This window comes from Oncorhynchus clarkii, chromosome 22 (assembly GCF_045791955.1).
Source record: "Oncorhynchus clarkii lewisi isolate Uvic-CL-2024 chromosome 22, UVic_Ocla_1.0, whole genome shotgun sequence".
In the NCBI taxonomy this organism is placed as follows: Eukaryota; Metazoa; Chordata; class Actinopteri; order Salmoniformes; family Salmonidae; genus Oncorhynchus; species Oncorhynchus clarkii.
The window spans coordinates 5,973,475-6,000,050 of NC_092168.1; the positions used below are offsets into that span (position 1 = coordinate 5,973,475).

A 26,576-nucleotide genomic window follows, 5' to 3' on the forward strand; every position below is an offset into this window, starting at 1 on the left:
GATCCTTCCAAGGGGGGTTTTGTTAGTTAATTCGGTCCAAAAAGTTGTTTCGCCTACATAAGGCTTTCCCCATCAGCAGTAATCTGTTCCTTAATCAAATTAGTGATGCATTTACTTTGACTTAAAGAGAAGAAAGTGCATCTAGTGGTCAAGTAGGGTGTATAGTTTCAGCCAACAAGATGGGCGAGAGGGAGGCACAGGGAGGGTTGTCAATAACATTGGCACAAAATTGGCAATTATGGTGGAAGGGGGAAAACTTACTTTATGTCCAGAGCTTTGCAAGTCCTGCTACTGTGTTCATGTTTAGGTCACACTTATTCAGTGAGGTGCTTTATGCAATTGACAGCATAACCAACAAACATTAGCTCAACTAGAGAAAGACAACGTCGCCTAGGTTAACCAGTATAAGCTGCAGATCAGAAACGAGTCTTTTTCAGTGATATTGTTGTGAATGCCAGGTTTGGCTTGTTCAAAAGGTAGATGGAAAGGAGAGAGTGAGGGGGTGGGGGGAGGTTAAGAGGCCGGGGGAAAGATGTCCCTAATGCCAGTTTCATCTCTTGGCACGCCGGGGGTCCCTGCCATTGCTAATAGTGACCGAAGGCTTGGGGGCACTGGGAGGTCCCACAGCGGACATTGGAGGAGCTGCGCTGCCAGGGGAACGGCCGTTAGTCCGCCCCACACCCCCAAAGACAGGGTCACGAGGAGTGGAAGGAGAACTGTTGTTGTTGACAAATGGTATCATGGCACCGTTACCTGTGGGAAGAGAAGGGATGGGCAAAAATGCTAAGAAGAGCAGTCATGATCAACTGAGGGGAAACATGTGTCAGTTCATTTAATCAAATATAGCAGACTACCGCTTTCTTAAATCATTTGAATGGACATGGCAAAGAGATTAGCATCATAACTTGACATGAAAGCAGCAGGCCAGAAAGGCCGCCCGCCGTGGACCAAACATACAAAATGCATGAGTCCACTATGCTTAGATAACAGTAGCACCAATTTAATAAAGATATGTGAGACTGCCATTTAGAAACCCAAACTAACAATTCCAGTTAAACATGGACATACACTATATAGAGGAATTAGACTGGAGCAGTGTAAACGTGTTCTCTGGAGTGATGAATCGAGCTTCACCATCTGGCAGTCCACGATGAATCTGGGTTTGGCGGATGTCAGGAGAATGCCAACTGCCCAAATGCATAGCGCCAACTGCAAAGTCTGCTGGATGAGGAATAATGGTCTGGGGCTGGTTTTTATATGGTTCGGGCTAGACACCTTAGTTTCAGGGAAGAGAAATCTTACATTCTAGACAATTATGTTCTTCCAACTTTGTGGGAACAGTTTAGGGAATGCCCTTTCCTGTTTGGGCATGACATTGCCCCTGTGCATAAATTGAGGTCCAGAAATAGTTTGTCAAGATGTGTGGAAGAACTTGACTGGCCTGCACAGAGCACGGGACCTCAACCCCATCGAACACCTTTGGGATGAATTGGAACGCCGACTGAGCCAGTTCTAATCGCCCAACAACAGGCCCGACCTCACTAACGCTCGTGGCTGAATGGAAGCAAGTCCCCGCAGCAATGTTCCAACATCTAGCGGAAAACCTTCCCAGAAGAGTGGAGGCTGTTATAGTAGCATAGGGGTTAACCAACTCCATATTAATGTCCATGATTTTGGAATGAGATGTTCGATGAGCAGGTGTCCCCATACTTGGTCATATAGTGCACATGCAAATGCCAAAGCATTGAAACACTAGAGTAAATGAGGGATACAAAGTAGGTTGAAATCAGGTGCTTCCACACAGGCGTGGTTTGAGTTATTTAAGCAATTAATATCCCATCATGCTTAGGGCCTGCGGGGGAGGCTATTATTTTCCAGAGTCTGACTCCAGCAGATGACTTCACACACAGACACTGTAAGACATAGGAAATGAGACAAGATATCAAATGGTGCATTACCGCCACCAACAGCACAGGTGATGAAATTAGGTTGGTTAAATCCAAAACTTTAAGTACCAGGGTTGCCTACCCCTGAAAGTCGTACTTGCGAGCAGCAAGCAGCGAGTGTCCAGCGTTGTACGAGCTAGCTGCACACGCAACAGTGGTTAACATAACGCCCTGGACCAGAGCTAGTGTGCGAAACACACCAACGCCTAGGAACAAAGTTAATGGCAGTGTTGGAGAGCATCAAAACCGTGATGCATCAAGGGTAAATTGAGACTGACTGAACTAGAAATAGTATTGAGTAGTTATTTAGGATGCAATTTGTAGAGCAGACAGTCGACTGACTCAGTTGATAACAAAAGTACTCATTTCGGATGGTATTTGAAGTTAGCAGACCACAAGGAGCCAGTGTGCATAATCTGCAGCTGGATAAGCTAAAATATGGAATTGTTTTAAGATGGTCATGCCAAGAAGCATTTAGCTTAAACATTATTGACTTTAGAATTTCTGATATTACCCCATAGAAATGCTTTGAATAACAGATTCACCACATGTAACAGATCGTTTTTTCTTTTTTTACTTGGGGGGAGGGGGGGGGGGGTTCTGAAGTGTTTGTCCTATATCTGAGAAATAAAAGATCAGGAAACTATTTTTTATTTAACATACACATGTATTTAACCCCTTATTCTAGGCACTAAACTATCTCCACCTTCAGACAAGTCCCGTGACACTTGTGGGGGTGCGTAGAGCAACCCCATCATGTTCGTGAGAGTCATCTTTCCACAGAGGGGTCATAATAGTTTGTAGGCCAAACCGTTCTGAAGCTTTAGACATTTGTGAGAAGACAGATTTTTGGGATGTTTTATGGTCTGACAAACACAGCTCTAGCTCTGCCACCTTTCACCGCAGATACAGAAGGGCGATATTAACAGATGCAGTGGATTGAGACAGCCCATGCAAAAAAAAACATCTCTAGACAGATTTTGATGGGGATGTTTTTATGTTAATTCAATTTCCACAGGGCCACAGGAATTGTAGGAGAAAGGTTAAGACACGGTTGGTTCCCTATATTTTGGCAGTTACTTGTAGGTGGCCTAATTTGGCACTAGCAAAAAGAAGTTCAAAAACAAGTATGACCATGTACATTGACATGCCTGACCCATTAAGGCACTGCATGTAGATCAGAGAGGATTTGATGGGTATAAGCAACACAAAACGCATAAACTCAGCAAATAAAGAAAAGTCCTCACTGTCAACTGTATTTATTTTCAGCAAACTTAACGTGTAAATATTTGTATGAACACAAGATTCAACAAAAGACAAACTGAACATGTTCCACAGACGTGGTATAATGTGTCCCCGAACAAGGGGGGGGGTCAAAATCAAAAGTCAGTCAGTATCTGGAGTGGCCACCAGCTGCATTAAGTACTGCAGTGCATCTCATGGACTGCACCAGATGTGCAAGTTCTTGCTGTGAGATGTTACCCCACTCTTCCACCAAGGCACCTGCAAGTTCCCGGACATTCCTGGGGGGGAATGGCCCTAGCCCTCACCCTCCGATCCAACAGGTCCCAGAAGTGCTCAATGGGATTGAGATCCAGAACGAGCAGTATGGCTGGTGGCATTCTCATGCTGGAGGGTCATGTCAGGATGAGCCTGCAGGAAGGGTACCACATGAGGGAGGAGGATGTGTTCCCTGTAACGCAGTGTTGAGATTGCCTGCAATGACAAGCTCAGTCCGATGATGCTGTGACACACCGCCCCAGACCATGAAGGACCCTCCACCTCCAAATCAATCCCGCTCCAGAGTACAGGTCTCGGTGGAACGCTCATTCCTTTGATGATAAAACGCAAATCCGACCAGCACCCCTGGTGAGATAAAACCACAACGTCAGTGAAGAGCACTTTTTGCCAGTCCTGTCTGGTCCAGTGACGGTGGGTTTGTGCCCATAGGCGACGTTGTTGCCGGTGATGTCTGGTGAGGATGTCTGCCTTACAACAGGCCTACAAGCCCTCAGTCCAGCCTCTCTCAGCTTATTGTGGACAGACTGAGCACCGATGGAGGGATTGTGCGTTCCTGGTGTAACTCGGGCAGTTGTTGCCATCCTGTACCTGTCCCATCGCAGGTGTGATGTTTGGATGTACCGATCCTGTGCAGGTGTTAAACGTGGTCTGCCACTGCGAGGATGATCAGCTGTCTGTCCTGTCTCCCTGTAGCGCTGTCTTCTGCGTCTCACAGTATGGACATTGCAATTTATTGTCCTGGCCACATCTGCAGTCCTCATGCCTCCTTACAGCATGTCTAAGGCACGTTCACGCAGATGAGCAGGGACCCTGGGCATCTTTCTTTTGGTGTTTTTCAGAGCCAGTAGAAAGGCCTATTTAGTGTCCTAAACTTTCATAACTGTGACCTTAATTGCCTACCGTCTGTAAACTGTTAGTGTCTAAACGACCGTTCCACAGGTGCATGTTCATTAATTGTTTATGGTTGGAAGCATTGGAAACAGTGTTTAAACCCTTTACAATGAATATCTGAGTAGTTATTGGATTTTTACAAATTATCCTTGAAAGACAGGGTCCTGAAAAAGAGAGGTTTCTTTTTTTGCTGAGTTTAGAACTAAGCTAGTTAGAATCTTTTTTACATTCATTTTATGGAATGAATACATGTTTCTGAACAATCCATCAGGCTTTTGTTGACAATATACCAGAGAACAGTGCCCCCGCCAAACCTGCTCACATGGTGGGCTGTCATCCGGTTTACTCTGTACACACAAAGGCAGCAAAAACAAGTGAAAGTGTGACAATTTAAAGCAACCCCTATCCCTCAACATTTTCTGGTTGACTGGACGAAGCAGAATGCATCCCCACAAACAGAGAAAATAGAGCAGCATAACATTTCTCACCTCGTAGGTCATTGATTCCGCTGCGCAAAACGGAATAGAAACGCCCATTCTCCACAGTTGTCAAAGCAGGTTCTACTTTACATAGCACAACACGAATGCTTCTGCCACAGTTGTGTGTACAAAGGGTCTATCTAATCAAACAAAACTAATACCTCACCCCCTGATAGGTTAGGTGGACTTCATTTTTGCCATATTGCTTATACCCATCAAATACTTTCATCTACACTGGGGATAGGGGCTAGATGTTTCTGGACTGGGCCTGGACCTCAACTAGCCTGGAAATCTAGACTGATTTCAGTTGTTATACGCCAATATGAACAAATTTGTGAAATTAAAGTGTGATTCATTGTGGATTTTCTGAATAGATCAACTGCCCCACCACTCCAATTATCACTTACCTGACTGAGCAGGTGTACCTGAATTCTGATTAGGCGGAGAATTCCCCCTCTGATCCGATTTGCCCTGCAAGGGGACACGTGGTGAGGGCATTAGAAAACACTTTTAAAAAGTCCATTAAGCATCACTTCACACCATTCAATATTTTGGGGATAACTAACCCACTAACCTCATTAAGACTCTGTTAAAAACTAAAAACACTTTACACATGTAGAGTCTGAGACAGATGGGCAATTCCTGTTCTCTGAAAGTGGAATTAGATTTTTGTTTGTGCTTTCAAATGAACATTGATTTAGGTGTGTAAACTGAGTATTTCCTGTTCTTGCTTTTTAATTAGCATCTGATTTACAGTGCCTTTAGAAAGTATTCACACCCCTTCACTTTTTTCCACATTTTGTGGTGTTACAAAAGTGGGATTAAAATGGATTTGTCATTTTTTTGTCAATCTACGCAAAATACATATGTCAAAGTGGAAGAAAAATTCTAACATTTGCCATAAAAAATAAATCTAATCAAGATCTATGGGTGTTGAGTATTGAGTCAATACATGTTAGTCACCTTCGGCAGCATTTACACCTGCAAGTTTTTTTTTTTTTTTTGGGGGGGGGGGGGGGTTAGGTCAGCTTTAATATTGCAGCTTCCACCAATGTAATTGTCTGCATTATTTCCAATCCCCCATATCTTTTCTTTTGTAAATACACAGTGCAGTTGGAAAGTATTCCACATTTTGTTACGCTACAGCTTTGTTCTAAAATGTATTAAATTGATTAGGGGATAAACAATCTACACACAATACCCCATAATGACAAAGCAAAAACATTGTGGGCAAATTTTAAAATAAAACCGAAATCACATTTACATAAGTTTTCAGACCCATTACTCAGTACTTTAAGCACCTAAGGCAGCAATTACAGACACAAGTCTTCTTGGGTATGACGCTACATGCTTGGCGCAACTGTATTTGGGGAGTTCCTCCCATTCTTCTCTGCAGATCCTCTCAAGCTCCGTCAGGTTGGAAGGGGGGCGGCGCTGCACCCTGCTATTTTCCGGTTTCTCCAGAGATGTTCGATTTGGTTCAAGTCCGGGCTAAGGCTGGGCCACTCAAGGACATTCCGAGACTTGTCCCAAATCCATTCCTGCATTGTCGTGGCTGTGTACTTAGGGTCATTGTCCTGTTCAAAGATTAACCTTCTCCCCAGTCTGAGCGCACTGGAGCAGGTCTTCATCAAGGATCTCTGTATTTTGCTCCGTTCATCTTTCCCTCGATCCCGACTAGTCTCCCAGTCCCTGCCACTGAAAAACATCTCCACAGCATGCTGCCACCACCATGCTTCACCGTAGGGATGGTGCCAGGTTTCCTTTTACTGGAGAGTGGCTTCCATCTGGCCACTAACATAAAAGGCATGATTGGTGGAGTGCTGCAGAGATGGTTGAGGTCCTTCTCCCCTGATTGCTCAGTTAGGCCAGGCAGACAGCTCTAGGAAGAGTCCTGGTGGTTCCAAACTTCTTCCATTTAAGAATGATGGAGGCCACTGTGTTCATGCCTTTCACTGGTGCAGATGTTTTTTGTTACCCTTCCCCAGATCTATGCTTCAAAACAATACTGTCTCGGAGCTCTACGGACAATTCCTTTGACCTCATGGCTTGGTTTTAACTCTGACATGCACTGTCAGCTGTGGGACCTTATATAGACATGTGTGTGCCTTTCCAAATCAGGTCCAATCAACGGAATTTCCCCACAGGTGGACTCCAATCATCAAGGATAATCAATGGAAACTGAATGCACATGAGCTCAATTTCAAATTTAATCGCAAAGGGTCTGAATACCTGTGTAAATAAGGTGTTTTTTTATTTAATACATTTGCCATAAAACTTTTTGCTTTGTCATTATGGGGTAGTGTGTGTAGAATGTGGGAAAAAAACAAACAATTTAATCAATTTTAGAATAAAGCTGTAACCTACCAAAATGTGGAAAATGTCAAGGGGTACTTTCCAAATGCACTGCATGTATAATTTGTTTTATTAGTTCCATCTTTGAAATGCAAGAGAAAGACCATATAATATTGCATTTTAGGTGCAATTTAGATTTGAGTGTGCAAAGTCTCAGATTGATCCAGTGAAGCAATGCAATACTGGACAATGTTTTGTATCAAGTCTGCCCAAACGTGCCAAATTGGTCAATTGATACATTTTCAAGTACATAACTAGAGAGAACATACAAAAATGATATGGTAATACAAAATTAAAAAAGTCTACACACTCCAAGGAATGTCATACATGATGGATCATTAGTTTACACACTAACTTTCACACATCTAGATAGCCGGGCCGGGCGGAGTGGGTGTGGAGCCAGAGACAGCAGAGGTTCAAACTGTAGAAACCCAGTTCCTACATTTGAATATAAAAATATATCAAACCAAACTACGGTTATCTCTGGGACCCTCAGGATGACAAATCAGAGCAAGATTACAGAATGAAAGAACATGATTTACCTTCAGAGGTGAATGTATCAAACCACTTGCCATGATATGTTTGTTTCACTCTCAAACAGCATGGTATTCTTTCATTCTAATAGCTACTGTAAATTGGACAGTGCAGTTTAGAGGTCGACCGACTGATTTTTCAACGCCGATACCGATTGGAGGACCAAAAAAAGCAGATACCGATTAAATCGGCCAAGTTTTTTTATTTGTAATGATGATAATTACAATAATCCAGAATGAACACTTATTTTAACTTAATATAATACATAAATAAAATCAATTTAGCCTCAAATAAATAATGAAACATGTTCAATTTGGTTTAAATAATGCAAAAACAAAAGTGTTGGAGAAGAAAGTAAGTGCAATATGTGCCATATTGTTGTTCAGAACATGAGAACATATGAAAGCTGGTGGTTCCTTTTAACATGAGTCTTCAATATTCCCAGGTAAGAAGTTTTATGTTGTAGTTATTATAGGATTTATAGGACTATTTCTCTCTATACCATTTGCATTTCATATACCTTTGACTATTGGATGTTCTTATAGGCACTTTGGTATTGCCAGTGTAACAGTATAGCTTCCGTCCCTCTCCTCACCCCTACCTGGGCTCGAACCAGGAACACGTCGACAACAGTCACCCTCGAAGCATCGTTACCCATCGCTCCACAAAGGCTGCTGCCCTTGCAGAGCAAGGGGAACTACTCCAAGTCTCAGAGCTAGCGACGTCACCGATTGAAAAGCTATTAGCGCACACCCCGCTAACTAGCTAGCCATTTCACATCGGTTACACCAGCCTAATCTCGGGAGTTGATAGGCTTGAAGTCAAACAGCTCAACGCTTGAAGCATTGCGAAGAGCTGCTGGCAAAACGCACAAAAGTGCTGTTTGAATGAATGTGTACAAGCCTGCTGCTGCCTACCATCGCTCAGTCAGACTGCTCTATCAAATCATAGACTTAATTATAACATAATAACACACAGAAATACGAGCCTTCGGTCATTCATATGGTCGACTTCAGAAACTATCATCTCGAAAACAAAACGTTTATTCTTTCAGTGAAATATGGAACTGTTCCGTATTTTATCTAACGGGTGGCATCCATAAGTCTAAATATTCCTGTTACATGGCACAATTCTGGCAAATTAGTTCGCAACGAGCCAGGCGGCTCAAACTGTAGCATATACCCTGACTCTGCGTGAAATGAACACAAGAGAAGTGACAATTTCACCTGGTTAATATTGCCTGCTAACCTGGATTTATTTTAGCTAAATATGCAGGTTTAAAAAAATATACTTTTAGCGAATGCGCACCGCATCGATTATATGCAACGGAGGACATGCTAGATAAACTTGTAATATCAACCATGTGTAGTTAACTAGTGATTATGATTCATTGTTTTTTTTATAAGGTAAGTTTAATGCTAGCTAGCAACTTACCTTGGCTTCTTACTGCATTCGCGTAACAGGCAGGCTCCTCGTGGAGTGCAATGTAAGGCAGGTGGTTAGGGCGTTGGACTAGTTAACCGTAAGGTTGCAAGATTGAATCCCCGAGCTGACAAGGTCGTTCTGCCCCTGAACAAGGCAGTTATAACCCACCGTTCCTAGGCCGTCATTGAAAATAAGAGTGTTCTTAACTGACTTGCCTAGTTAAATAAGTGTAAAAAATTAAAAATAATCCAAATAGGTGTCCAAAAATACCGTTATCCGATTGTTATGAAAACTTGAAATCGGCCATTCCGATTAAAATTGGTCAACCTCTAGTGCAGTTAGATTAACAAGAATTGAAGCTTTCTGACCATATAAGACATGTCTACGTCCTGGAAAGTTTGCTTTACTTACAACTGTCATGATAATCACATTAGCACACGTTAGCTCAACCGTCCCGGTATACGGACACCGATCCCGTGGAGGTTAATCATTTCTGCCCTCCAAATTCACATTCATTATATAAATAGGCCCGTTTAATTTTATCTAGCTTGCCGTTCCAAGTAAAAACTTGTATTTTTTGCTTATATAATAAAAATAGGTTGCTAGGTGTAGGCAAGGCCATAAAGCAACTGGGATATGACTCAAGAGTTACTCAGGGTGATTTTAACAAATACAGGGATTTTCCTTTCTATGGGAGCAAGATCGTATCCATTTTTGCTAACTTTATTATCATGTATTTTAGTGAGATGATTTCCCGAAAAATATATTCACATCACCGTCAGACCTTTTAATTGGAAAACTACACAGTAATGTAAAAGTATTTTTTTTGTGATCCAATGCATAATATAGTTCAGTATATAGGCTTGAATGATCAGCTCCTGAAGGAAATTGCAGAATGGCGCAAAGTTCTGTACCCACTCTTCAATGTGAATAAAGGGAAACAAAATACAATTGATAAAGAAATAAACTACAGTTTTTAAAAAGTATCTGTCATCTATGTGGCGGTGGAGGGATCCACATTTGGGATTTCAAAGAAAACATTAATCAGCATACAAGTCCGAGATTTATGGTCCCTTGATATTGCTGGATCTGATTTTAATCGCTAACATTTAGATGGCCATAAATGGATATGCTGATAGTGGACAACCTTGTTTTACACCTCTTGACAATTTAAAACTTTCTGAGAAGTAGCCATTCTTTACCATTTTACATCTAGGGTTATTATACATAACTTTAACCATTGTATAGGATATTCTCCAAAATTATAATATGCGAGCCATTTATATATAAATCCCAGTTGTATTTTATCAAAAACCTTTAAGTCAGCAAGTGTTCTACTGTTTCCCGTACTTGTCTTATTTACAATGTACCGTCCATGTAAAAAATAAAATAAATAAAATAAAAGTCTGATTAGGATGAATAATATCCGACAATACCTTTTTAATACTATGCATTTTGCATCACAACACTGAAGTGTAAGGGGCCTTCAATTTCTTTTTATGGACTGGATCTTTATAATTTACCACTTGGGTCCTGTTTCAGTAATAATGAAATCAGACCCTGTTGAGTATCTGGCAATCTACCAATTTTATATAAGTGGTGAAAACAAGCTAATAAAAAATGTCCTCATGGTATATCAAAAAAAGGTTTGGTATGCCTTCCAGCCCTGGAGTTACTGGACTTAAAGGCTTTACTTGCATCAAGAATCCCGCTCTGTAATTCAGCCTTCACGAGTCTCTGTGCAGCTGTTCATTGTACATTATTAATAGGAAAAAAAATCCATACAATCAGCTTCGGTTAGAGGAGACAAAAAAAAAACATATGCTTTTAAAGTACTGTGCTTCCGCTTTCAAAATATAGTTTGTGAAACATGGGTGACTAATTTGTAACAAGTTTCTGTAAATTATTTTTGGTAACACTTCTAAATTGAAGATTAAAAAAATAATTTGGCGCATTTTTCCCATATTCCATCCAGTTCAATATTTCTTATAACATTACTCTTTAAATAAGCTCCTCCATTTCTTCCTATTTTCCGCCAACTTATTCTGAGCCTCTATGGTACAGTTTGCATTGCCATCTGTACTATTAGTCCTATTTCCTTTGTATATGGACTCTTGACCTGAATTGTTTTTGTTTTAGAAATGAGTACCGAATTGCATAGCCTCTAAAGACAAATTTGAAAATTGTCCCATACAATATGGGGATCTGCTGTACCTGTTACTTCAGAAAAAGTCAGTTAAATTCTTCTGTCCTAGCTAAAACAAATTAACATTCCATAGGCTTTGATAAAAAATGTCCAATATCCTCGCCCATGTGGAAATTCTGTATGAGTAATGTATATGCCAATTACGTGAAGGTCCGAACGCATTCTGTCCCCTATCAACACTAACTTTTGGTGCCAGCGAGAATGACATAAGAAAGAAGTCAAGACGACTAGCTTGATTGAGCCTCCACCATGTCTCTCTCACTCGGTCAGGATATTTAAGCCTCCATATATCCACTAGTTCTAATGCATCTATGATATTAATGATCTCCTTAAGTGCATGAGGGTTAAAATTGGTAGTGTGATTTCCTTTACAGTCCATTGAGGCGTTTAAAACCGTATTATAAATCTCCCACCATAATGATACATCTTGTATTGCTTGTAGGTTTGATATATATTATAATTATTTATTTTTAAAACAAGCGTGGATCATTATTTGGACCATATAAATAAATGAGCCAAATCTGTTCATGAGCCAATAACACGTTTAAATATAATCCATCTACTTTGCGGATCTGTTTGGACATTTTGATCAAAATTGTTCATTAATACCGTCACCCCTTCTGAGTTTCTTTGCCTACGGGATAATCATTTTTCGCCGCCCCGCACCCAATACCGTTTATAATACACGTTTGTAAAGTTACTGTTAAAAAGTACCATAATGATTGAGTGTCCATATGTACCATGTGTCCAGCTGTACCATGATATTTACATTGCTACTATGTAAAACATCCAATTGTCCTCCACTATTACACCCGCTAAAACCTCCCCCGATCCCAAGTTGGGTTGTCATCCAAGTGAACACAGAACAGAAGCAGATCAACCACCAAAAGCATTTCCAACACCCTCACCTCAATTGTATTATATACAGTTTAAAAACAAACAAATGTTAAAAATCTTGCACATCTTAATTTCCACAATTAACAAATAATGTGTAATAATGTAGGCAGTTCATGCAAATAATTATTACCTATAACCAGGATGGCCATTACAAAATTTACATTTTTGGCAAGCAATTATTATTTTTAGAAAATTGTGATTCATCCTATATTATTCCTAACAGCATTACCCCATAGTAGCAGATGTGGGATAAACACACACCCTTCCACACAAACACAACAAGCTCAGATGTTGTACAGTTGTGCCATCCAAGTCAAGAAAGGACTTGATGTGCGAATACATAGTTGTAGCTGTTTGAAAAGGCATGCAACATTGAGCAAGAATGGGAAGATTTGATTAACCAATGTCAAGTCCTAGCTGTTCGAGATCAGGTACAACCCCTTCCCCTGAAACACACACACACAGGTCCCCCGTTGTGACCATTTTCCCAAGCATCTCTGTGCAGTCAGATCTTCAATTATTTTGTGCCACCGGGGACACAATAATTTGCCCCCTCTCTTATTGCCTGAGTGTGACCCCCTCCCCATGGGTTACTGAAGCTAGTGTTGCCAGTACTGTCACTACCTGGGTGGGGGCACCCCACTGGCTAGGTACATGGTCAAGGTTCTCATTAGCGACTGAGAAAATCGTTGAATATTATGCTCACCCATCCAGAGGCTTTGAAGGACCAACTCTGCCAGGCAGGCTCAGAATCTTGAGGGAGTGGTGCCGCTTTAGTGGGTGTCTGACTGCATTTATCTTTCCATCTTGGCTGGGTATAGGCTACTTGCAGTAGGCCTATAAAACAGATAAGGACTTCTCCTTAGAGTATGGGTCGCTCAGGTGGGTGTCTAGGGTATAGAGTTGGGGACCGTTCCACCATGATAAGACAATAAATAAACTACTAAGAATTAAAAAAAAAAAAGTATATCCCATATCGGCACAAAATTGAAAGCTTCTGCTCATAGACGCACATGGATGGGCTCTGACATTTGCAACCATTTTCTTTTTTCACGCCGCTTTTCCCAAACACAAAAACACACACCCCACCTTACACCTTCACAAACTGTGCCTTATGTCCCCTGTTTTATTCCTACCATGTTGATTCCTACCTAATTTCAGGCTTGAGTACTTGTGTTCCAGTTCCTTATATTTGAAAATGTACTTTTTCAATAATTATCCTCTCTAATGCCGTCTAATCTATTTATAAATACTATAAATAGAAAGTTGAATACTAATTATTTTACAACATTCCCCATCTTGAATGGTATAGTTGTAGTTAATTTCTTGATCAATTGTTGCATTTTATGGTTTCCCCCCCAAAAAAACATTACAATCCCTACCATGGATAGTATTGGGTGGTCCATTATTCAACGACTCTGGGAATTTTGTAATATTTAGAAAAGCCATGGAATGGTCCTGGTGTCTCGGCACAATTTGTTATCAATATAGTTTATCAACTACGAGAGCTACACATTTCCCTTTTAATCTATTCACCTTGAAGAGTGGGAACAGACGTTTGCACTGTTCTGCAATTTCCTTGAGTTTGAGTTTATTTTTACAGGGACAGTGCACATTAATCAACGTTTCAGTAAAAGTGCCGGTTTTAGCCAGCCGGCTAATTTTCAACCGCAGTCCCTGGGCAGGTTATTAAAAACAATTACAATATAGACAATAGCAACATAGAACAAGCAAGACATAGCATACAGACAGAGCAACATAGGACAAGCAAGACGTAGCATACAGACAGAGCAACATAAAACAAAAAGCAGCAAGACAAAATTCATAAAAGTAACAAAGTGTTTCCACACCTCACAAGCTACAGGCAACAGACAACATGGAAAGCGGCAACACACAGCTAGGGACCATGTTCACAAATCTGATTGACCTTTAGCCATGTCTTCAAGCATTTTGTGAAAGTGTGATATGTGGTGCAGTTATGTGTGTCTGATGGCAGTGTATTCCAGACATGGGAAGCTCTCACAGAGAATGCAGATTTACTAACGGTGCTTTTCCTTAGGGGAACTATACAGTCACCTCTCATGGCAGACCTTGTGGATCTGCTGCCATATGTCTGGGTTTTCTGTTTAACAAAAATATTGAGTGGAGGGGGAGCCAGGCCATTAAGGATCTTGAATACAAGACATGCGTCGGTGTATTGCACAAGATTTTCCCAACTCAAGAGCTCATGCTTTCTAAGGATGTGACAATGATGATGGCTATTGGGCTTCCTATCAAGCACTTTGAGAGCCTGTTTGTAGACAGACTGAATAGGTTTTAATGTTGTACAGCAAGCTTGGGCCCAACTAGTCAAGCAGTATGTTAAGTGGGGGAGTATCATAGATTTGAAGTACAGTTTTGCTACCTCTGTAGTCAAACAATTTCGTATAAATCGGAAATTAGCTAGGTTGAATTTGGTTATTTGAATTACCTTTTCACATGCTTTTTAAAAGAGAGGTTGGAATCAAGTATGATGCCAAGGTACTTAAAATCGGATACCACCTGGAGCTTCTCCCCTGACACATAGACATCTGGCTCAGTAGCATCTGTTGCCCTCTTTGTGAAGAACATGCAAACAGTTTTTTTCACATTGAGATGCAAACACGAGTCACTGAGCCACTTTGTAACCTGGACCATTACAGTAGTGAGTTCTTGTGCAGCTTGTTGTTTGCTCTTTGCATGCACATATATCACTGTATCATCTGCATACATTTGAACTTCAGACCCAGTACAGACAGAAGGCAGATCATTAATGTACAGGCTGAACAGGAGGGGCCCCAGTATTGACCCTTGGGGCACGCCCACATCATAGCTACGAGTGGGCGACAGCTCATTGCTCACTCTGACACACTGAGTTCTGCCTTCAAGGTATGATTTCATCCATCTCAAGGCATCAGGGGAAAAGTTGAACTTGGACAATTTTGTAATGAGAATCTCATGGTTAACAGTATCAAAAGCCTTCCTTAGGTCCAGAAACACAGCCCCAACAGCACCCCCTTTGTCCATCTTGGACTTCACATTTTCCAGAAGAAAGCATTTGGCCGTTTCTGTGGAGTGTTTCGCTCTGAAGCCAAACTTTGGAGTGTAATGTGAAGGGGCTGTTGTTGAGGTGGGCAATCAGTTGTTCTGCTACACACTTTAACAACCTTTGACACCACAGGTAGTATACTAATGGGCCTGTAGTTACTCACGTCAGCAGGGTCGCCTGATTTAAAGATGGCCGTTATTATGGCCGACTTCCATACCCTTGGAAACACACAGAGACCAATAGATGTGTTGGTGACCTTAGTAATGGGGCCAATGAGTGACTCTTTGTAGTTTTTAAGAAAGGTAGAGTCCATCCCAAACACATCTTTGGCTTTAGAGTTCTTTAGTGAGCTAATCACCTTGTTCACCTTTGACTCAGAAACCTCCTTATGATGAAGACAGGTTGAGTGTCATTCACTAGCACTGAGCCCAAGAAACAAGTGGAGGGGTTCTGTGTCAGTACCCTGACAGTCAATAAAGTAGGAATTGAAGGCTATTGCTATTTCGACTGCATCCTGTGTTAGATTGTTATTCACCATGATTTCTAGTCTTTTTGCAGTGTTACTATGGTCTTTCCCTGTTAACTTTTTTAGATTCTCCCATATCAATTTAGAGTTTCCCTTTGCATCACCAATTATGTTAATAAAAAAGTTTGCCTTGGCCTGTCTGATTTCTTTCATCACCTTACTTCTCAACATGGTAAACCTACGTCTGTCATGCTCTAATTTAGATTTTAGGGCTATTTTTAGAGCATAATCTCGATCTTTCATCAATTTCCAGATTTCGCCATTTAGCCAAGGAAGAGTGCTCTTTTGGCCAGGTTTGGATTTGATTTTCTTTAGGAAGCCATTTATTGTAGTCTGGATTGTGGATAGAAAAACCTGACTATCAGCTTCCACGTTTGTATAGGACAAGAGATCATTCCAGTTTATTCCCTTAATTGCTTTTTCAAAATAGTTTAATTCACTCTTATGTATTCTGAGTTGATCCGGCTTTCTAACAGTAGAGAGGTTAAACCTGCTCTTAGACAGCTTTCTGGCTATAAGTGTCAGATTATGATCAGACAGCCCAGTAACCATATTGAATGATTTAGTCACTCTCTCTGGTTTATTATCAGGAACTGGACCATTCATGCCAGAAAGTATTTTACCCAGGCATTTAACCATTATTTTGTCTTTAAGGAATGCAAAAATTTGGCAACGATTGGGCGCTCATATCTCGAAGTTTGATTTTGTCAACAGTATCACCTGAGATCTGTAGTACTGTAAGAAATAATTTCACAAGACTTACAGGATCTTCAACATATTTCTTTGATACCATTAAGTACCAGATTCTCTCAGAAACGTGTTCTCCTTTTGAGTTACTTAAAGTCTGTTTCAATCATATAGACTTTCTGGGTAAGTCTCAGAGCTTTGCACACCAGGATTGTACAATATTAGCACATTATTTTAATAATTCTTCAGGCTCTTTCAGGTTGGTTGTTGATCATTGTTAGATAGCCATTTTAATGTCTTGCCATAGATTTTCAAGACGATTTAAGTCAAAACTAACTGGGCCACTCAGGAGCATTCAATGTCGTCTTGGTAAGCAACTCCAGTGTATATTTCGCCTTGCGTTTTAGGTTCTTGTCCTGCTGAAAGGTGAATGTCTCCCATTTTGCCACATTTTTTGCAGTTTTATTTCAGTGCCTTACTGCAAACAGGATCCATGTTTTGGAATATTTGTATTATGTACAGGCTTCCTTGTTTTCACTCTGTCAATTAGGTTAATATTGTAGAGTAACTACAATGTGTTGATCCACTCTCAATTTTGTCCTATCACAGAAATCAAACTCTGCAACTATTTGAAAGTCACCATTGGACTTGTGATATCCCTGAGTGGTGTTCTTCCACTCTGGCAACTGAGTTAGTAAGGACACCTGTATCTTTGAAGTGACTGGGTATATTGATACATCATCCAAAGTGTAAATAATAACTAATCACTATGCTCAAAGGGATATCCAATGTCTGCTTTTCTTCTTATTATTACTTTTTTTAACAAATCTACCAATAGGTGCCGTTCTTTGGAAAACCTCCCTGGTCTATGTGGTTGAAATTTACTGCTCGACTGAGGGAAATTACAGATCATTAAGTGAGGAGTACAGTGAGGAGTACAGAGATTAGGTATAGTCATTCAAAAATAAAAAAATAATTATACACTAATTGGATGTAAGGGAACACCCCCCTGAAATGTACAAAAATGAATGGTAACATATGGGCACCGTACGAAATATATACACGGTGTCCAATACCACTCAATTCGGGCGTTGTTTCATTCAAAGTTGATTGCAAATGCCATATGGCAAATGCCAAGTGTAACACTGCAAAAATCCAACAGATGGCGTGTGCGTTCCACCGTAATTTTTCATATTGCAGTCAAGACCTAAGAGTACAATTTTGAAAAATTGAAAAGAATTTCAAAAACTTATTTCGATTTGTGTCATTACACATGTATAAGAACTGTATCAACATACTTTAGTCATATTTGATTATCATTATATATTTTTTTTTTACTTGTCCATAGGGCATATGTTTTGTCCATTTGCAATATGATTTCATAGGAAGTCACTTTTTTTTCTTTTTTTTTTGGGGGGGGGGCCAAATGCCATGAAAAATGTCCAAATGCAATATGAAAGATTTGAAAGTGCCAAATCAGGATGTTATGTCCATTTGCCATGTACGATCAATAGAAGTCGGTTTACAAACCCGAAAGTCAGCGAACCATGTCCAAAAGGTATTTATACTGCCAAAATGATATATAGCACTATGTTAAACCATGAATCAACCTAGATGGTTTATTTGTCATGTATGAAGAGGGAGAAGTGGGACTGTTGTTTTAACAATTTTTTGAAAAATGTCCAAAATGACAAGGGGCACATTGGATGGGCACGGATGGGGGGGTGCTCCCTACCCAACCGTAGACCCCTTCCTACCCCGTAAGGCATTAAAAAAGTGCTCCTGGTAACCCGTTCCAATCACAGGCTGTGCATTTACAGTATGTTTCAATGTGCATTTACCATCACAAATTTGTCATGCTCAAAAGTACTGCAGGAATGCGAAATTGACTGGCCCAATGAACTCGGGATGGCCGGGCAGTGATTCTGGTTCCACTCCATCGCTCGTTGGTGTTGATTTCAGAATGTCATTTTGGTGATGGTACCTCACTGTTTAAACATATTGCAAATGGACAAAAGTCAGCCAGCAAGTCACCGTCCATCAGTCAATTAGATGTCATTCTGACACCAAACTGATACAAACTGAAACCACACCCACTTTTTCCAACTCGTTTAGAAGCTTACTATCACATATTTCAGAGCTGGCCCAAAATTCACAGCACCTTCTGTTCAAACCATAATAAAAACATAAAACAAAGTTACCTTCTAGCTGCGGGTCCAGTTCTGATATTATGTGTAGGCCTAGCTGAGGCAACTCCGAATACCAAGTTTCGGCTCGATAGGTCATTTGGTGCCCGAGCAAGACCTTAATTGGTTCTGAAAATCCACTTTTTTCCAGGGGTCCTTGTATGAGCTATCAGACAGAAATGTTGGGATCCGTCTCCATGGGCCGAGCCGTTTTCAATGGACCTAGTCTTGCGACTCTGGGACTTTTCTAAATGTCGTCATTTTCGTAATGGTCCAAATGAATTGAAGTTATTGAGAATATTCTCGGTCCGAGAACCTTCTAGAGCCACATAACTCACCACGCACTATCGACCTGAGCTCTAGAATAGGTTTTGAAAGTTTCAGAACTCTAGGTCTGACGGTTCTTTAATCACCCTGTCTCAGATTTTGAAATTATGCTTTACAGCGATAGCAAGACAAGCGTTTGTGTAAGTTTATCGATAGCCTAGCATAGCATTATGTCCAGCTAGCAGCAGGAAGCTTGGTCACGAAAATCAGAAAAGCAATCAAATTAACCGTTTACCTTTGATGATCTTCGTATGTTTTCACTGACGAGACTCCCAGTTAGACAGAAAATGTTCCTTTTGTTCCATAAAGATTATTTTTAATACCCAAAATACCTCCGTTTATTTGTCACGTTATGTTCAGAAATCCATCGGAAGTAGCGGTCGACAACAAATTATGTCCATAATATCGACAGAAACATGGCAAACGTTTTTTATAATCAATCCTCAAGGTGTTTTTCAAATATCTATTCGATAATATATCAACTGGGACAGTTGGCTTTTCAGTAGGACCGGGAGGAAAAATGGCTACCTCTCTCTTTTACACAAGAATCACTGAGAGCCATCAGCTGGCCACTTACGTTTACGTGTTCGTTACGTGTTCGTTTACGCTCATTCTTCAACATAAAGGCGTGAAACTATGTCTAAAGGCTGTAGACACCTTAGGGAAGACGTAGAAAAAGGAATCTTGTTGATATTCCTTTCAATGGGCAATAGGGATGCATAGAAAGACAGGGGTTTCAAAATAAGGGTCACTTCCTGATTGGATTTTTCTCAGGATTTCGCCTGCAATATCAGTTCTGTTATACTCACAGACAATATTTGTACATTTTTGTAAACTTTAGTGTTTTCTATCCTAAGCTGTCAATTATTTGCATATTCTAGCATCTGGTCCTGAGAAATAGGCAGTTTACTTTGGGAACGTTATTTTTCCCAAAATAAAAATAGTGCCCCCTAGCTTCAAGAGGTTAACCCTTTGAAACAGCCCCTATGACACCAACTTTGGCACTTCCGGTTGGCACAGGAGGCTAAAAGTAAACACATATCCTCATTGGGGTATGCTTTTACAGAATCCTGAGTTAAGTCTATACGTTAAGAACTGACTGTATTACACAGTGTTGAATTCACTATTTCTATCAAACATCAGTTTGGGTATGGAAAAACACTTTTAGGGTGATTTTAACCACTTCCGGTTGCTTCAGGAAGCTTAGAATCGACACAGGTAGACCTCATAGTGGCCTGATAGACTGTCATCGAAGACAGGTTCATAAGGCATTCATAACCCACATAGGCTTCAAGTTGAATTCAGGGGAGCAGGCAATGTATTCCTATGGGGAAAGAAGTCATTGTAAACTGTGATGAAAAAAAAAACGGTTTTCACTGTTAAGGGTTAATGCCACACGGTCAAATTTAGGCTTGCACAGATCGGGAGGACCTCGGGAACGTTCCTGAGGTCAAATTGTGCTTCTCACCCTAAAGGTTCTCCCACTGTCACCCAAAAGCAAATTGAATTTAGGGCCAGGCTTAATTTTGGGCCTACTTTTTTCACGGTCGCTGAGCGCGCTACGGTCAAGCGGGGCATCTTGTTGAAATCGGCACGGCCTTGAGAATATGGAAATGCCATTGCAGGCTCTGTGTCTTTAAGCACAGCACTTCGTCACTCCATCCTTGCTGTGTGTGTGTGTGTGTGTGTGAGAGAGCTTTTCTTTGACATCTGTTGGGAGAAATTACTGATTTACAGTTCACGAGGGTTGATGATGTTTTGAAAAGATCAGACCTTTTTAACCCTTCGAAACAGCACCTGACGACACCATTTTAAGGCACTTCTGGTTTACACAGGAAGCTGAAAGTGAACACATATCCTCCTTTGGGTAGGCACTTATAGAATATTGAGTTAATACTTATTTACAGAGGGTTGAATGTGTGTGTTATTTCAGAAAATCACAGAAATCTCGCATAGCTCGGAAAAACAATTCAAAAAGATTAGTCTGAACACGCTGCAACTGGATCTGTAATTAAAAAAAATAATATTTAAACACCTTTTTTTGAACATCACCAATTTGACATTGTACGATTTCTCTTAAATTACGATAAATGGCTGGTTCTTTTTTTATTGACACCGTAGATTCATTTACTTTGACGTGAAGCGCAAAAACTATTGCTCTATTTTCATTTTTTACCTTTAATCCCAGAAAAATGGCCATAACTCAAAAACCGTTGAGGGCCAACTGCCCATTATGCCAAACCTAAGCTCACCAAGTTGTCTTCGAAGTATTTTCCGTTTAGGATAAAAGGCCACGTCGTGATTGGTGATGTTTTATACATTTGCAATATGATTCCATTCGCCCTCTTGTGGGAAGATCCGGCCCTGCTGCACGGCCCGCCACCGTCCGCGAATTTTAGAGATGCTGTTGGACGTCTGGTAAGGAACCGTACATTTGCAATGTGGCATTTCTCACTAACCATATGGCGAATGTCAAAATGTTCCCTTAAGGTATGTAATTTATGTCCATGCAAATTGTGTGACTTGTTAAGAAATGTTTTACTTATTGACTAAATACATTTCAGCTTTTCGTTTTTAATTAACCAACCCTCTTGAGCAATCTGGAGGTGGGCTACCGTTAGCCTGGTCACAGAGCTGTTTGTGCTGGATAGCCAACATGTTTGGCAAAAACAATGCCTATAGGAGTTGGCAAGACAGAACAAATAGATCTGGGACCAGGGTAGGGTAGAGGTACTTACAGTCTTGTTCTGCTGGTTGTTCTGGGCTAGCAGATCTGGGTTGGGCTCACTGAAGTTAGGCACTTCGGAATACACCATGCAAAACCTATGGGAGGGAATACATTTAGTGAATGTTAGGAACATTAACCCTGTGTGTTAATACTGCATGCATGTCATTGATATTTAAAAGTAACCCAGCACATTCAAGTAAAGTTGCATGCATCAACTTGTACCGAAAAGCATTAAAACAATGTAATGTAGCCAGCTTGAAACTATACTGAAGAAATACAAACGCAACATGCAACAATTTCAAAGATTTTACTGAGTAACAGCTTATATAAGGTACAGTCAATATAAATAAATTCATTATGCACCAATTCATGGACTTCACATGACTGGGCAGAGGAGCAGCCATGGGTGGGCATAAGCCTAACCACTGGGGAGCCAGGCCCGACAAAGGGCTTCATTACAGACAGAAATACTCCTCAGTTTCATTAGCCGTCTGGTCTCATGACAGTCCCGCAGGTGAAGAAGCCAGATGTGGAGGTCCTGGGCTTGCGTGGTTACACGTGGTCTGCTGTGAGGCCGGTTGGATTTACTGCTAGATCCTCTAAAACCATGTTGGAGGCAGCTTATGGTAGAGAAATGAACATTCAAGTCTCTGGCAACAGCTCTGGTAGACATTCCTGCAGTCATCATGCCAATTGCACGCTCCCTCAACTTGAGACATATGTGGCATTGTGTGACAAAACTGCACATTTTATAGTAGCCTTTTATTGCCCCCAGCACAAGGTGCACCTGTGTAATGAGCATGCAGTTTATTCAGCTTCTTGATATACCACACCTGTCAGGTGGATTGATTATCATGGCAAAGGAGAAATGCTCACTAACAGGGATGTATACTCATTTGTGCACAAAATTGGAGAGAAATAAGCTTTTTGTGCATATGAAAAACTGGGAATCTTTTTTCAGCTCATGAAACATGGGACCAACACTTTACATGTTGCGTTTATTATTGTTCAGTATACATGACACCTATATTTCAAAGCAGGGTTGGTCGATGTCAACCTTTGTCCTATCATGATTATGTACCCATAAAACATTGATATACGATGCTATCGCCCCGATTGTCCACCCACAAATGTATTTATTTTTTTGTTGGAAAAAATATAACTCCTCTAAAACGAAGGGTGGGCTATAGCGTGAAACCTAATGCAACGGGACGAATCATGACTTAAGTCAATGTGGTTGAAAGCATGGGCAGTGCAGGCAATGGCACATCTTTTCTTATGTTCCCTGCTGGTGGAGGAGCAGAACAGTTGTGTCTGTGGCTTGCACATGATGGAGCAGTGACTGATGATGAACGGGCTGTCTTACCGTAGTGAGCTAGGTTTTAGGCCTACATCATGGCCTGGATAGAAGCAGTCTAGTCTTCAGAACTGGATAATAATTGCTTTATTTGCCTCAAAATAGAAAAATAAATATTGTTTATTCGATCTCTCAAAGCAGTGCTTGAGAATAGCCTATGCCTAGGCTTAGGTTACAGACTTTCATTCTTGTTATTTTTGAAAGCCTCGACTTTAGGAGAACACTGATAGGCTAGAATCCTTGGAAATAAGCTAATGTGCATAACTTAAACTGGTCTTAAAGCTTTTATGATTGGCCAATTACATATCCTCCAATTAGGCCTATTTGGTTTTCAACCCTGCACGGAAGAATTTTCCCAGCCCGCATGGATAATTTATTTCATAATAACGGTTAAACTTCAATAAAATGGTCATTAGCTTTTTCTATAGGCTATTGTTTGTCCACTTGTTATTAATCCTACCTTAAGGCTTTCAAATAATTATGTTACATTCATTCATTGTTTGATCGGGAGAAAGCCATGCATAAAACGATGAAGTGTAGCCTTCAGTCATATTCATAGCCTATCGAATGGAGAGAGAATGGAACATAGGCTACGTTTTTTTAAACAGATAGTTAAAGAGTGTGTTATAAAACTGGACATCTTGTGCCGATTTGGTGGAATTCTGTTCTTTCAGGACTACATTCCTCATACATTCTGTAGGCTATACAACATTTATTGAAATGGGCTATAGCATATAGGAATACTCAATGTCACTTGTGTGCTGCCCTGCAAGACAAATGTACTGTGTGGCGACACTCAAATACGCTAAACCACCTTGGCACATCACGATGTCTTCAACGTCGACCATGGCTGTCAATCATTGTCGATAAACGATGCTATCGCCAAACCTATTTCAAAGCAATATAACCTTCTGTATTCTTAAACTAAATGCAATTCCTCTGTTGTTCAACTATTGTAGATAGATGTAAGAACAGACATGTTTTATTTGATAGAACAAGACATGTTTACAATACAATAGTGGAGGGGCAGTGGGGTTGCACATAACTTTTTTCAGGCAACATTTTTTGAAAAACAAGCACTCTTACTGGACAAGTTCAGATACTTTTTTTTCTTTAATCAAATTTCAGGCCTGTTGAATGCTACCCATACCATGATATCAGTGTTATTTTCTGCTTTTCTTGGTATGAGACTCCTACACTATCACTTTTTCAACATGAGTGAGTCATCAATCCTACCATAACCACAGAGTTTTTTTTGGGGGGGGGGGGGGGGGGGGGGGGGGGACAGTCTCACTTTGTGTTCTCTGCTTTTATGCATCACTAAATCATAAAGAGTGCGGCAAGTGGCCAGCTGAATTCTCGTGAAATACAGGAAGTTCCTGTTGGTATAAATAGACTGTACTCACTCTCCGATCTTCTGCAGGTCTCCACCTCTTCCAGTGTACAGGGTCAGGCAGCCCTTCCACATGGAGGCATAGCTGCAGAGATGGAGGAAAGTCAAGATACTGTATCTAGCTAACAAAGTACTGGGGTTGCGATCAGTTCCATTTCTACTAACTTTAGAAACATTTGAATTATATTCCAGAGGGGAAAACAGCTCATGGGTTTTCATAGCAACACATTTTGCTATACTTCTATTCACTTTCCTAAGATTCTTGTCATAACAGAATCAATGGTAAGCCTGTGCAGGTGCTCAGGTGAGTGTATGCTCCATATACTAACTGCTCATATCAGTCAAGGCCTCTACCGGTCATGCAGTGTTTCTCATCTCCAATCCTCAGGTCCTGCCAAGGTTGCATTTCTGTTCTAGTCCAGTAAAAGCACACCTGATTCAACATATCAAATGGCTTAATGAGTAGTTAAATGGGATGTTATTGTGCTTGGCTAGAACAATATGTACAACCATGAGGGTAGCCAATGCCAGAGATGAGAATCATTGCAGTAGCCCAATGGGTGTGGGTAGGGGTCAATACCCTCTGGTCAGCCGGATAATGTCCCCAGGCTGAATGAGGCTGCCCAGCTCGTCCCAGACAGAGATGGCGATGCTTCCGCTCTTGTCCGCTACCTTGCAGGAACGCACCTCATGGCCATCCTTCGTCTTGGTTACCCGTCCTAACATATGAGAAAAGAACAAGAGCAAGTGAAGTTATCCCTTAAGAAATGCAATTCAATAAACATAGCTTGTCTACATAGCCTTTGTGATGGGTGACCAAGTCCTCATGGCTGTAATATGGCACCCTGTCAGAACATGTCCAAAGCAACAACAAAAAAATACAGGTAATTGTATGCTATTACACGAAGGCATTTTTTTTATACTCACGATTACATGTTTGCACTAAGTTGCACAATCGACTCAATTGTTCCTCTGGCCCTTTAAGAAAACGGTAACGAATCTAGGTTGACATGACACGAGAAACACGACATTGTTATCTCCACCAACTTACCTATTTCCAAAACAATGAATACGATATTTAAATTTTTCGATCCAGGCTTCACGTCTTTTATCAAGAACAGACCTTCGTTTATGGCGTTCGACATCTTTAGGAAGCAATTGGGAAAGTGACACGCTAGCAAGCTGTCTAGAAAGCTATGCAATCGGTAGCAGCATTCGGTCGGAAGCTAGCAGCAAACTAGCCAGCTAACGTTAGTTTTCAACATAAAGGGATTGTCATAACTTGCTAGCGGTCTATACAAAGTTATTAGAGAAACGTTTTTTTTTTTTGCCACAACCTGAAACAAAGGAGATGTGGGGTTCCCGATTTATAAAGCTAGCCTCTAAAAGGATAACAAGCTAACGTTACTTTTGCTTTCAATGGATGGACTACTGTAGCTGCTTTACTCCATTTTCTACCAAGCTATTCTCTTAAAGGTTACTGTACTTCCTGCTAGAACAATCTTAGTTACACGTGAAAAAACACTACATAAAGCTAGCCAACTACATTAAATGATATGCTTGCTGTGCTAAGTATTAATCTAAAACACTAGTTTATGGTGAATAAAAAAATATGAACGTCAAAAATGTTTAACCGCCTGACAATCTCTTTCCTCATCTGGTGCTAACTAGCTACAGCAGTAACGTTAGCCTGAATATTCTCACAATGGTGAGTTTACGCAAAACTTGAACTAACTAACTACTTACATAACGAAAAAGACTGATGTTGGCTCAATTATAAATTATAGCTAACATTAATACTCATGTCTAGTCTGATGGAGGAAGTAGCGCTAGCTAACGTTAGCTGTCCAACTTCAGCTTTGTTACAACACAAACTCGTACGTGTCTATGTTGCTAATACATGGCCGCTATATATAATTATTTGATAAACGTAAATTCAAGTGTTGCTAGTAATTAGACTTGAATTATGGCTAAAGAAAATTCTCGGCGAGTTTAAATCTAGACAACTGTGGCACGCTCCCCCTGCTCTTCAAACAATGCCCCCTAACTAC

The 26,576-nt window shown here is 40.7% G+C and overlaps 1 protein-coding gene across 1 annotated transcript; it reads right to left on the minus strand.

Moving 5' to 3' along the window:
- Positions 1–236: 236 nt before the first annotated feature.
- Positions 237–26,576, minus strand: LOC139380231 (nucleic acid binding protein 1a). The gene is made up of 6 exons (XM_071122766.1): positions 25,577–26,576; positions 25,106–25,244; positions 24,539–24,610; positions 21,786–21,870; positions 5,245–5,308; positions 237–753 (listed from the first exon to the last, which is right to left on the minus strand). Exons 1-6 carry the CDS (start codon positions 25,668–25,670, stop codon positions 551–553), a joined length of 657 nt encoding a protein of 218 aa, XP_070978867.1. The 5' UTR covers positions 25,671–26,576; the 3' UTR covers positions 237–550.